The 14381-nt window shown below is 48.8% G+C and overlaps 1 protein-coding gene across 1 annotated transcript in view; it reads right to left on the bottom strand.

The window, feature by feature from the left end:
- RNF169 (ring finger protein 169) overlaps window positions 1–14381 on the bottom strand; it is an 82998-nt gene that overhangs the window by 14140 nt on the left and 54477 nt on the right. Inside the window, exons 3-4 of the mRNA XM_039914725.1 lie at window positions 13435–13578; window positions 5726–5838 (exon numbers count right to left, since the gene is read on the bottom strand). Of these exons, the coding sequence (XP_039770659.1) occupies window positions 5726–5838; window positions 13435–13578 (257 nt within the window). The remainder of the gene's footprint in view (window positions 1–5725; window positions 5839–13434; window positions 13579–14381) is intronic.

Consider the following 14381-nt stretch of genomic DNA (forward strand, 5'->3'; position numbering starts at 1 on the left):
CGGGCCCCACTTAGGACTCACAATCTAAGTAGGAGGGAGAACAGGTTTTGAATCCCCATTGTGTGGATGAGGGAACTGAGGCACAGAGAAGTGAAGCGACTTGCCCGAGACCACCCAGCACGTACGGGGTGGAGTCGGGATGTTAAGATTGCTGAGGACAGGACCCACATCTTTCATTTTCAGAATAGGCTCCCAACTGCCTAGTCCCTGTTCTGTCCTCAGCATGCACAATGAATGAATAGAACACGGACCCGGAAGGCACTTGTCTGATGTGTGACCTTGGGCAAGTCACTTAACTCCTCCGTGCTTCAGTTTCCTCACCTGTAAAAAAGGGGATTCAATACCCGTCCTTCTTCCTACTTGGACTATGAGCCTGTGTCTGACCTGATTAATTTGCCTCTGCCGCAGTGTTTTTAATAGTGTTTGACCCAGAGTAAGTGTCTCATAAATGCCATAATTCATTCAATCATATTTAATGGGCATTTACTGTGTGCAGAACACACTAAGAGCTTGGAAAGTACAATTCGGCAACAAAGAGAGACAATCCCTGCCCACAGTGGGCTCACAGTCTAGAAGGGGGAGACAGCAAAACAAGTGAACAGGCAGTACCATAATTATTACGGATGAATGAATGAGGGAAAGGAAAATGGGTAGGGCAGAGGGCGATATTAGAGAGAAAAACCTCCAGGTTCACTCTCCTGTCCTGTGTGTGGATCAGAGATTTGGTCCTCAGAAGAGGGACCCTTCCTGAGGGAGGCCAGAATCACTCCAATAAATCCCCACTTCTCTAGTCCTACCAGTCCATCAACTCCCCTTCGTGCTCATGCGTATTTAAGTTGATTTATTTGCTTCCTTTCATCTTTGTCGGTCATATTTATTGAGTGCTTACTGTGTGCAGAGTACGGTGCTAAGCACTTGGGAGAGGACAATATAACGATGCTGGTAGACACGTTCCCTGCTCACAATACTACTACTTGTTTTGTTTTGTTGTCTGTGTCCCCTGTTTAGACTGTGAGCCCGTCATTGGGCAGGGGTTGTCTCTCTGTTGCCGAATTGTACATTCCAAGCACTTAGTACAGTGCTCTTCACCTAGTAAGTGCTCAATAAATACGACTGAATGAATTAACAAGCTTACAGGCTAGAGGGGGAGATGGACATTGATGCGAATCAATGGGTGTGTGGCCGAGGGAGGGGTGAGTAAAGGGTGCAAATCCAAGACACAGGAGGGAGTGGGAGAAGAGGAAACGAGGACTTAGGAAATTCCTCATGGGAGAGATGTGCTTTTAATAAGGCTTTGAAGGTGGGGATGGCGATTTTCTGTTGGACATAAAGAGGGAGGGCATTCCAGTCCAGAGGCAGGACGTGGGAGAGAGGTCGGCGGTGAGATGAACAAGAGTGAGAAGGTTGGCATTACAGGAGCGAAGTGTGCGGGCTGCGTTGTAGGAGAAGAGCAGCAAGGTGAGGTAGGAGCGGGGAAGACTGGACTGGGTTGAAGTAGGAAATCAGGGAGGTAAGGTAGGAGGGGGCAAGGTGATTAAGTGCTTAAAAGCCCATGGAAAGGAATTTCTTTGATGTGGAGGTGGACGGGCAATCTCTGGAAGTTCTCGTGGAACGGGGAAACACGGGCTGGACTTTTATTGTAGAAAAATGATGCGGGTGGCAGACTGAAATAAGTTCTGGAGTGGGGAGAGACAGGAGGCAGGGAGGTCAGTGAAGAGGCTGATGCAACAATCAATGTGGGATAAGATAAATGCTTGGATTAACGTGATAACAGTCTGGATAGAGAGGAAAGGGCGGATTTTAATGATGTCGTGAAGGGTGAAGCGACAGGAGGTGGTGTCAGGTTGAATATGTGGATTGAAAGATGAGTCGAGGACAACGTCAAGGTTTCGGGCTAGTGAGACGGGGAGGATGGTGGTGCTCTCTACAGTGATGGGAAAGTCAGGGCTAGGACAGGATTTGGGTGGGACTGTGAAGAAGTTTACAGTCTAGAGGGGGAAACAGACGTTAATATAAATAAATTACAGATAAATGCCGTGGGGCTGGGAGGGGGGATGAATAAAAGGAGCAAGTCAGGAGGACCCAGAAGGGAGTGGAAGAAAAGGAAAAGAGGACTTAAGTCAGGGAAGGCCCCTTGGAGATGTGCCTTCAATAAGGCTCTGAAGGAAGGGAGTGTAACTGTCTGCCGGATATGAAGAAGGAAGGGGTTCCAGACCAGAGGCGGGATGTGGGCAAAAGGTAGACGAGGTCGAGGAACAGTGGGTAGGCTGGCATTAGAGGAGCGAAGTGTGCAAGCTGGGATGTATTAGGAGGATAGTGAGGGGAGGTGGGAGGGGGCAAGGTGATTGACTGCTTTAAAGCCGAGGGTGAGGAGTTTCTGTTTGATATGGAGGTGGATGGGTGACCATCGGAGCCGCCTGAGAGCGGGGAAACACGGACTCAACATTTTTGTAGAAAAGTGATCTGGCCAGCAGAATGGAGGATGGACTGGAGTGGGGACAGGCAGGAGGCAGGGAGGTCAGCAAGGAGGCTGGTGCAGTAATCAAGGCAGGACAGGATGATTAGACTGTGAGCCCGTCATTGGGCAGGGATGGTCTCTATCTGTTGCCGAACTGTACATTCCAAGTGCTTAGTACAGTGCTCTGCACATAGTAAGCGCTCAATAAATACTATTGAATGAATGTCATTAGATTAATATCCATGTTCTTTTTCCTGTTGGAAGTCTGCCATTTTTGTCAATTGGCAATTTGGTACTTTTTTGCTTCTACCTTATGTCCTCAAGCACTTAGGACAGTGTTGTTGCTTTTTTTTTTTTAATGGTATTTGTTAAGCACTTACTATGCACCAGGCATAAACGCTGGGGTAGGCACAAAACAGTTGGGTTGGACTCAGTCTCTGTCCCACAAAGGGCTCACAGTCTTAATCCCCATTTTACAGATGAGGGAACTGAGGCCGAGAGAAGTGAAGTGACTTGCCCCACGTCATTCAGCAGACAAGTGGTGGAGCTGGGATTAGAACAAAAGAAGCAAAAGGGAGAAGCAAAAACTCCTCACTCTGGCTTCAAAGCTGTCCATCCCCTTGTCCCCTCCTACCTCACCTCCCTTCTCTCCTCCTCCAGCCCAGCCCGCACACTCCGCTCCTCTACCGTCTCTCACCTCCTCACTGGGCCTCGTTCTCGACCCCTGGCCCACGTCCTACCTCTGGCTTGGAATGCCCTTCCTCCTCACATCTCTTTCCCCTTCAAAGCCCTACTGAAAGCTCACCTCCTCCAGGAAGCCTTTCCAGACCGAGCCCCCCTTTCCCTCTGCTCCTCCTCCCCTTCCCATCGGCCCGACTCCTTCCCTCTGCTCTACCCCCCCTCCCCTCCCCACAGCACTTGTATATATTGTACATATTTATTACTCTATTTTATTAATGATGTGTATAGATCAATAATTCTATTTATCTATTCTGATGCTACTGATGCCCGTCTACTTGTTTCGTTGTCTGTGTCCCCCCCTTCTAGACTGTGAGCCCGTTGTTGGGTAGGGATTGTCTCTATTTGTTGCCGAATTGTACTTTCCAAGCGCTTAGTACACTGCTCTGCACACAGTAAGTGTTCAATAAATATGATTGATTGAATGAATGAACCCCGGTGCTCTGACTCCCAGGCCCCGGCCCTTTCCATTGGGCCACTCTGCTTCTGTGGCTCAGAGCAAAGGTGATTGTTACTGTTGTTTTCGTTACTGGTATTTGTTAAGCACTTACTTCATGCCGGGTGTCGTGCTAAGCGCTGGGGTAGAAACAAATTAATCAGATTGGACACGGTCCAGGTCCCACCTGGGGCTCCCAGTCTTTATCCCCATTTTACAGATGAGGTAACTGAGGCGCAGATAAGTTAAGCAACCTGTCCAAGGTCACACAGCAGACAAGTGGCAGAGCCGGGATTCAAACTCAGATCCACCTGACTTCCAGGCCCGTGCTCTACCCGCTAGGCCGTGCTGCTTCTCCGGCACCGTGGGGCGCAGAACTGTATTACGGTCACCGGGCTTTGCGGACAGAGAAGCTATCTGACGCTGGCAGAGCATCTCTGTATTATAGCACCATAATGAGACGGAAGCTGTGGCCAGATGGTCTTCCACCTGTGCCTGTCCTTGTGAGGCCAGAGGGTAGGAGACTAGTATCACTATTAAATGGTAAAAAAAAAATTATTGAGATACAGAGTGGACAAGAGGACAGAGCACGGGCCTGGCAGTCAGAGAGCCCTGGGTTCTAATCCTTCTCTGCTGTGTGACCTCGGCCAAGTCACTTCACTATGCTAAGCCTCATTTACATCATCTGTTAAATGGGGATTTAATTCATTCATTCAATTGCATTTATTGAGCGTTTGCTGGGGAGAAGAGCACTGTACTAAGTGGTGCTTGGGAGAGTATGATTTAACAAAAAACAGAAACACTCTTACTGTGAGCCCCATGCGGGGCAGGGACTGTGTCCCACCTGATTTGCTTATATCCACCCCAGAGCTTAATCCAGTGCCGGGCACATAGTAAGAGCTTAACAAGTACCATTAAAAAAAGGGGATGGAGGCTACTATGTGAACTTGGATAACTGTCCCACGTTTTTGCATAATTTTTGTAACATTACAACAGGGGTGGGACTATAAAATGGGGTGATATTAGAATTAAGTCGAGCAAAAAAGGGAGGAGGAAAAAAGGGGAAAAAAGAAGGAAAGGATAGGAGAAGGGAGAGAATGGAAAGAGGACACTTGTACTCCCCCAAGGGCTGCCTACAATAGACACTCCAAGAATTAACCCCTCCCTGCAAGAAGCCGCGTGACCTAGTGGAGAGAGCACAGGCCTGGGAGTCAGAAGGACCTGGGTTCTAATCCTGGCCCCGCCATTTTGCTGTGAGACCGTGGGCAAGTCACTTCTCTGTGCCTCAGTTCCCTCACCAGTAAAATGGGGATTAGGAGTGTGAGCCCCATGTGAGGCATAGACTGTGTATACCCTGAATATCTTGTATCTACCCCAGAGCTTAGTACAGTGTCTCCACATAGTAAGTGCTTAAATATCATTAAAAAACACAAAGCCGATCTCCGCTATGTTATCATTTCTAACCCATCTCCTTTTCCTACTCCTGTGCATGATGCTGCCAATGCTTATAGTTATGTGCTACCAAAAAACCCCGAAAACCCTTTTATATTCTCCTCAAAAAATGAGGGTGAGGAAATTCTGAAGAGGAGGCAATTATGTGAGTAAAAATGGTATTCTTAACCTCCTTCTGCCTAGAAACTGGGGCCTGCCTCCAGTTGGTTCTGCTACAGACCTCCAGGTGGGATGGGGTGAGAGGGTCACAGGCAACAGGGTGATCAAAGACAAGGGATGGAGGGCAGCCTGAAGGAAGGGGATGAAGATGGGGACACAAAGCCAAGGCAAGAGGAACCATCAACAGGAACGAGAGATGATAATCTGAGGGGGGGCGAGGAGAAAAAGATAGAGGATATCGGGGAAGTTTCGGGACGGGAAGAATAGGAGTCAAGAGAAGAGAAAAAGGATAACTACAGAGGCCAAGCAGAAAGGAACTGCCTAAAGGGCAGAAATGAGGAGGTGGGGGAGACAGCATACAATAAAAACGGGAAGAGAGGCAGGCGGAAAGAAGAAGGCGACAGACGTCGCACACGGGACTCGGCCAAAGCGTGGAGAATGTGGTGAACTCCCCCCGAAGGAATTCGATCCCGATCTCTTACCCTGTCAGGAAAGTTAAGGAATAGGTGTTGCTCTTGGACACGAATGCCGATCGGTGGACTGCCTTGCCGTGGGGCGGTTCTTCGTTCTCTGAATCCGAGAGACGCTCGGGACACTGAGGAGGAACAGCAAGGGAAACAACGTCCATTTCGGGTGCCCGCAGAAAACCGCCCGCCGTTACCCTGGAGGTCCGCAGAGCCAGGTCGACAGGCCGCAGGGTAACCGAACCTCCCATTCGTAAGGACTCCACCAAGTAGCGTTTCTTCGCGTTCCTCAACGTGGGGTGCGTGTCCCTCCCCACCCGGGGCTCTTTGCCCGCTGGTGTGGGAAGGTAGTGTACGTCTGTGGGTCAGCCTGCAGTATGGGGTCGCCGCTCCCTCGCCCGCCCGGAATCCATCCCCCCTGGCCTTTTCTCTAAGGGAACGCTCGGTTACGCCGGACCATCCATCCGCAATGAAGAAACAGCGGTGCTGGTCAGAACCCCTTCCCCAACCCATCCACCCTCTCCACCACACCCTAGGGCTGGGAGCTGGGCAAGGTAGCTCGTCCCAACTCTTTGGGGGTGAAAGGCTTTGGTGCTCCGCTGAGTGCTGGGCCGAGAGGCCGTGCCAAAGGGCGTTCTTCAGTCCCTGCTCCACTTATCCATTCAGTGAAAACTAAAACTCCTTTCTACACGGGCCTGGGAGTCAGGAGGACCTGGGTTCTAATCCCTGCTCTGCCACTTGTCTGCTGGGTGACCTTGGGCAAGTCACATCACTTCTCTGGGCCTCGGTTACCTCCTCTGTAAAACAGGGATTGAGTCTGTGAGCCCCATGTGGGTCAGGGACTGTGTCCAACCTGATTAACTTGGATCCAGCCCAGTGCTTAGAACAGTGGTTGACACATAGTAAGCGTGTAACAAGTACCATTATTATTATTACACCTCTGCAAAATTTACAGAAACAATGAGCGATAAACCAAAATACTTAAGGATCTCAATAGGTCCCAAGGTTAAATAAATCTGGTTACAACTATCCATTTATTAAAATGTTCCATTTAAGTGAACTGAACAAACTGAGGTAAATAGATATCGTTTTTACCACGCTGATCCGAGAACCAAATCCGGAGGTGCCAAACTAAAGAATCCCCCAATCTCTCATCTGGCTAAATGAAAAGAGCCCAGGCTTGGGAGTTAGAGGTCATGGGTTCTAATCCCGGCAAGTCACTTATCTTCTCTGTGCCTCAGTTACCTCATCTGTAAAAGAGAGAGGCAGCGTCGCTCAGTGGAAAGAGCACGGGCTTTGGAGTCAGGGCTCATGAGTTCGAATCCCAGCTCTGCCACTTGTCGGCTGTGTGACTGTGGGCAAGTCACTTAACTTCTCTGTGCCTCAGTTCCCTCATCTGTAAAATGGGGATTAAGACTGTGAGCCCCACGTGGGACAACCTGATTCCCCTATGTCTACCCCAGCGCTTAGAACAGTGCTCAGCACATAGTAAGCGCTTAACAAATACCAACATTATTATTATTATTATTAAAACTGGGGATTAAGACCACGAGCCTCATTTGGGACAACCTGATTACCTTGTATCTACCCCAGTGTTTAGAAAAGTGCTTGGCAGATAGTAAATGCTTAACAAACACCAGTATTATCAGCGCTCAGAACAGTCCTTGGCACATTGTAAGCGCTTAACAAATACCATTATTACTGTTAATAATAAATAACACATCTAACAGGTGATGGCGATCAGTTCTTAAAATGGAACCCAGTGCTGTGCAATGCCCACAAGGTTCAATAAATAATGTTACGAAGGAACTGTCTGCCAAATTCCCCCAACGACACTAAACACAATTTTACACCTAAAGCAAGCACTTCTCTACAAGCTTAAATCGGCTTAGAAAAATCTTGCGGGACCACACGTCCCGCTCCCTGAGGAATGTTTTTCAACTGAACTGCAGGCTTGGTTAAGGGAAATGAAGTATCTTCTATTAGACCTGCGAATGCTGTTTTCGAAATGAACTTCAACTGATCTGATGGGCTTGGCGAACAAAATTACACTACTGCAAAGCCTCGCGTATCTAGACCCCAGTGATTCAAAATTCACTTCTGGGAACTTGTCTCCCAACTCTGCTGACTGGAGTCTCCCAAGTGCTTATTACAGAGCTCTGCACCTAGTAAGCACTCAATCAATACCACTGATTGATTGGTAGAAGCTAAGATAAACTCTAGGGTCAAGGAGCACTTAGCTACACAAGCTGCTGCGGGAAAGGAAACACAGTTTTGTAAAAGGAAATAATTCCTCGTTAATATAGAGGGGAAGCCGTGAGCTAAACAGATTTGGATTAGAGGAAAAAAATCAGCGACGCTGTTCCACACCAAAGTCTGAATAAGGTGGATTGTGGGATGAGAGGGGCTGCTGTTACTGAGGAAAAATTGGCTAAAAGATAGAAAACAAAGGATGGCCATTTTCCCCCATTACCAAACTCCAGTCCCAGATCACCAGAGTCTACCTCCTTCCCTCACGCATTCACGGCAGCTAAGTGTGGTAGGCAGAAATCCAAAAACCAGGCTGACCTCCACCACCTCACTCTTCCCCGATCTGCTCCACAACCTACCACACTTCCTTCACTGACTCCCGCACTGACCGCCCCAGTGACCATTCCAGACATTCACCTCCCTCATGAAGGCCCCAGTTCCTTCACCTCCTCCCTCTCCCACCCAAGGAGACTCGCCAAGATGGAGGCCATCGTACGCCTACTTCCACAGAGGCCATCCTCACTCCTCAATGTCTCATTTGCCTTCTTCCCAGCTGTCGCTCAAGAGGCGGTCACCCACTGGGTCTTAAAATCCAACTCCTCTATCTGGGTTACAGACCCCATCCCCTCACTTTGCAAAAGCATTTTGCTCCCTCCCTTCCGACCGTCTTCGATCTTTCACTCTCTTCTGGCTTCTTCCCCTGTCTTCAAGTGTGCTCAGGTGTCCCCTAAGAGAAAAATCTTCTCTCAACCCCACCACATCTGCCCCATCTACCTCCTTCCGTTCCTGTCCAGACTTCCTGAATAGGCTGTACACTTCCACTGCCTTCTCTTCTCAATACGGACGCTAGTGTTGATCCTCTGCGATACTTTTTTTCCTCCCTCCTCTTTACTGAAACCCTGCTGTCCAAGGTCACTGATGACCTCCTTTTGGTTGAGATTACTGGGCTCCTCTCTCTCTTCATCATCTTTGACCTTTAGGTGGTCTTCAACCTTCTGGACCACTCCCTTCTTCTCGACTTCATGCCTGTCTACTTGCTTTGTTGTCTCTCTTCCCCTTCTAGACTGTGAGCCCGTTGTTGGGTAGGGGTTGTCTCTGTTGCCGAAATGTACTTTCCAAGCTCTTAGTACAGTGCTCTGCACGCAGTAGCGCTCAATAAATACGACTGAATGAGTGAATTTCTTGGGCCTTAGTTTCACCTAACATGATTCTTCCCTGGTTCTCTTCCTATCTCTCGGACTCTTTCACTTTGATTTCTTTAACTGATTTGCCTACCTCGTCTCATTCTTCAACTGGGGTTATCCTCCAAGGCGCAGCTCAGAGCCCTTCATTCATCTCTCTCTAAACACATTCTTTAGGACAATTCACCAGTCTATAGGGCTTCAACTATCACCTCTACGTGGATGACATCCAAATCTACCTACCTCACCATTCTCCACCTCTTTCCTGCTTAATAGTCTTGCACTGAGCAGCAGCATGGCGTGGTGGCTAGAGCACGGGCCTGGGAGTCAGAAGGTCATGGGTTCTAATCCTAGCTCCACTTCTTGTCTGCTGTGTGACCTTGGGCAAGTCACTTCACTTCTCTGGGTCTCAGTTACCTCATCTGTAAAATGGGGATCGAGAGTGTGAGCCCCTCGTGGGACAGGGACTGAGTCCAACCCGATCGGCTTGCATTCACCCCAGCGCTTAGTACAGTGCCCGGCACATGGTAAAGGATTAACACCATAATTATTATTATGACGATTTCCTCCGGTCTCCAGGATATCCCCACATGAATGACCTATAGACATCTTAAATTCAATGAGGTAGGAACTGAACTGATATTCCCTACTAAACCTATTCTTCCTTCCAACTTTCCCAACACCGCTGACGGTATCAGTCAGTCGTATTTATTGAGCGCTTATTGTGTGCAGAGCACTGTACTAAGTGCTTGGGAGATTACAACATAATGGAGTTGGTAGACACATTCCCTATCCATAATAAGCTTACAGCCTAGAGGGGGAGACAAACATTAATATAAATACATGAATTATGGACATGTACATGAGTGCTGAGGAGCTGAGGGAGAGTCAAATACAGGGTGCGAAGCCGAATGCGTGGGTGATGCAGAAGGGAGTTAGAGAAGAGGAAATGAGGACTTAGCCAAGGAAGCCCTTTTGGAGGAGATGTGCTTTTAATGTGCTTTTGAAGGTGGAGAGAGTGATCATCTGTCAGACATGAAGAGGGAGGGTGTTCCAGGCCAGAGGGAGGGTGAGGGCGTGGGGTCGAAGGCGCGATAAGACGACATTGAGGTACCGTGAGGAGGATAGCAATAGATGAGTGAGGTGTGTGGGCTGGGTTGCAATAGGAAACAGTAAGTAGTTTCTGTTGGATGCAGAAGTGGAAGGAGCGTGGCCTAATGGATAGAGCCCAGGCCTGGGAGACAGAAGGACCTGAGTTTTAATTCTGGCTTCACTGTGTATGTGTGACTCTGGGCAAGTCACCTCACTTCTAAGGGCCTCAGTCACTTTAATAATAATAATAATGATGTTGGTATTTGTTAAGCGCTTACTATGTGCAGAGCACTGTTCTAAGCGCTGGGGGAGATACAGGGTAATCAGGTCGTCCCATGTGAGGCTCACAGTCTTAATCCCCATTTTACAGAGGAGGTAACTGAGGCACCGAGAAGTGAAGTGATTTGCCCACAGTCACCCAGCTGCCAAGTAGCAGAGTCCGGATTCAAACCCAGGTCCTCCAACTCCCATGCCCGTGCTCTTTCCACTGAGCCAGTGAGCCCCATGTAGGATAGGGACTGTGTCCAACCTGATAAGCTTGAATCTACTGCCATTGCCCCATGTGGGACAAGGACTGGGTCCAACCTGATTTTCTCGTATCAGTCCCAGCGCTCAGAACAGTGCCTGGCACAGAGTAAGCGCTTAACAAATACCATTAAAAAAAAAAGTGGACGGGCAACCACTGGAGGTTCTTGAGGAGTGTGGAAATACCGGCTCAACGGTTTTGTTGCAACTGGTCGGCAGAGTGAAGTACCGATATCACCATCCTCACTTTCAATCTGTCACCGGATCCTGTCGGTTCAACCTTCACCTCATCGCTAAAATCTACCCTTTCCTTTTCATCCAAACTGCTACCATATTAATCGATCACTCAAACTTACTGAGCGTTCACCGTGGGCACGGCGCTGTATTGAGCGCTTGGAAGAGTACAATAAAAGAGCTGGTAGACATGTTCCCTGTCCTTGACGTATTAATGCGAGCCCTTATCCTATCCCGCCTTGATTACAGCACGAGCCCCGTTGCTGACCTTCCAGCCTCCCGCCTCTCCCTGCTCCGGTCCGTACTTCACTCTGTTGCCCGGATCATTTTTTCTACAAAAATGGACCACTGAGTGATTGACTGATTGACTGGCCTTGCGGCAGCAGATGCAGAAAAACCCTCTGCTTCAGCCGTGTTGCCATCAGGGCTTGAGTACGGAAGCCGCTCAGACAAACGTGAGCCGATCCTGCCTGTCATCCCTAAGGGCCCGACCGAGTTTCACGGCAGCCTCGATGTTGCCTTTGTGCCACAGAACCCAAACCACCATCCCTAGTGGTTTCCTGAGAAGCTGCCAGCAGGGTGGGAAGCTGGACATGGTCACTTGGCCAGAAGCATCATTCCAGCAGAGGTGGATGAAATCTCCTTCTTAATCCTACCGTCCCCCTTCCTTTCCGGACACTTAATGTGCCATTTCGTCAAATGGGTAAGGCCTCGTCAAGTCTTGACGAGATTGAGCCCTCCCTTTCCCCCTGCCCCTCCTCCCCTCTCCATCACCCCTACTCCCTCCCTCTGCTCTACCCCCTTCTCCTCCCCACAGCACTTGAATATATTTGAACATATTTATTTTATTAATGAGGTGCATTTATCTATGGCTCTATTTGTCTATTTTGATGGCAGTGACGCCTACATGTTTTGTTTTGTTGTCTGTCTCCCCCTTCTAGACTGTGAGCCCACTGTTGGGCAGGGATTGTCTCTGTTGCCGAATTGTACTTTCCAAGCGCTTAGTACAGTGCTCTGCACACAGTAAGCGCTCAATAAATACGAATGAATGAATGAGAAGCCGTGTGGCCTAGTGGAAAGAGAATGGGCCTGGGAATCAGAGGACATGAGCTCTAATCCCCACTCTGCTGCTTGTCTACAGTGTGACCTTGGGCAAGTCATTATATTTCTCTCTGCCTCAGTTACCTTGTTTGTAAAATCATCCTCCCGCTGTCCTGGAATGCCCTCCCTCCTCACCTCCACCAAACTAATTCTCTTCCCCTCTTCAAAGCCCTACTGAGAGCTCACCTCCTCCAAGAGGCCTTCCCAGACTGAGCTTCCCCTTTTCCCTCTGCTGCCTCCCTACCCCCCTTCACCTCCCCTCAGCTAAGCTCCCTTTTCTCCCCCTTTCCCTCTGCTCCTCCCCCTCTCCCTTCCCCTCCCCTCAGCACTGTGCTCGTCCCCTCATTTGTATATATTTTTATTACCCTATTTATTTTGTTAATGAGATGTACATCACCTTGATTCTATTTATTGCCATTGTTTTTACGAGATGTTCTTCCCCTCGACTCTATTTATTGCCATTGTTCTCGTCTGTCCGTCTCCCCCGATTAGACCGTAAGCCCGTCAAAGGGCAGGGACTGTCTCTATCTGTTGCCGATTTGTACATTCCAAGCGCTTAGGACAGTGCTCTGCACATAGTAAGCACTCAATAAATACTATTGAATGAATGAATAAAATGGAGATTACCTGTAAACCCAATATGGGACATGGACTGTGTTCAACCTGATTAGCTTGTATCTACCTCAGCACTTAGTATAGTGCCCGGCACATAGTAAGCGCTTAACAAATACTGTAAAAAGAGTCAGAGAGGTTAAAATCCACTATTTACAAAGGCGAGTGACTGACGGGGACTGACTCCAGGCCAGCGTAGACTGGGACACCTTCGACTCCCCTGAAGACTGCCAAGCAAATCCTCCGTCCCCCTCTGACTTTCTCCAGATTTCCCATACGACTTCCTCACGGGTTCTGTTTTACCAGACCTTTCATTTCGCCTATTTTTCTGTCTCAAAAGAAGCAGTGTGGCCTAATGGGAAAAGCACGGGCCCGGGAGTCAGATGACCAGGGCTGTAATCCCAGTTCCACCACTTGTCTGCTGTGTGACCTTGGGCGAGTTACATTACTTCTCTGTGTCTCTGCTGCATCATCTGTAAAATGGGGGTCAACACTGTGAACCCCACGTGGGACACGGACTCGGTCCAACCCGATTAGCTTGTACCTACCCTAGCTCTCAGTACTGGCCTATAGTAAGCACTTAGCGAGTACAATTTAAAAGAAAAAAAAAATCCATGCTGCACCGAGCCGTTTCCAGGCTCAGAAGTGCAGCAGATGGGCTGATCTCAAATACGTTCTATCACGGATGCTAGCGCCTGACACGTTCAATCCAAAAATGCATTCCTCACTTACGCATTCTTGATTCGCTTTCAAGGTAAGTGGCTCATTTTTCTGCTGTTCTTCCATTTTTCTCTTCCCCGCTTCCATATCCTCCAGCAACAACTTGTGGATTAGATCGTCAGGTGCTCTTTCTTCTTGAACCTTTTCTTCCCTCAACTAAAAAGGCAAAAACACACAAGAGAGAGAACGGTCAAGGCTTAAAATTATCTTCTTTCGAGAAATGTAGGGAGGAGGCATCGCATGTTGGGTGGGCTACGGGCTTTTCCAGGCCCGATATTAAATGTAGAGCTGCGTTTAAATCAACTCCCTTTAACGGCTGCCCTCAGCCAAACTAATGCCTAACTGTGCTCTGAAATCTACCCGCTTCACATGCCTGAACGATCCTATACCACCACATCAAGAGACGAAGGACAAATCAAAAAACAACTATATTAATACATCCAGAGAGGCATAAAGAGTAGAAAACATTCCTTCTTTCCCCCTGCTTCAGAAAGACGACTCAGTACCAGCAGCCAAACAGCCCTAGAGCTCCAAATATAAGGGCCCGGGGCTTTTCTAGGAGCGGACCCACAACCATCTGTGGCCAGGGCACATGTCTACCAAATCTGTTATACCGGACTCTCCCAAGCGCTTAGAACAGCGCTCTCAGCCCAGTAAGTGCTCAGAAAATACGATTCATTGATTGACCGATTCACTGAAAGCAGATGAGCCGAAGGCCTGACTCTCTGAGGTTCTCACCTCAGGGAAGCCATGTGGCCTAATGGACAGGGCACGGCCCTGAGTTCTAATCCCGCTCCACCGCTTATCTGCCGTGTGACCTTGAACAAGTTCACTTCACTTCCCTGTGTCTCAGTTTCATCTGTAAAATGAGGATTAAGACCGTGAGCCCCACTTGGGTCGGGGACTGTGTCCAACCTGATTAGCTTCTATCTACCTCAGTGCTTACTACAGTACCTAGC

This window comes from Ornithorhynchus anatinus, chromosome 2 (assembly GCF_004115215.2).
Source record: "Ornithorhynchus anatinus isolate Pmale09 chromosome 2, mOrnAna1.pri.v4, whole genome shotgun sequence".
Taxonomy (NCBI): domain Eukaryota; kingdom Metazoa; phylum Chordata; class Mammalia; order Monotremata; family Ornithorhynchidae; genus Ornithorhynchus; species Ornithorhynchus anatinus.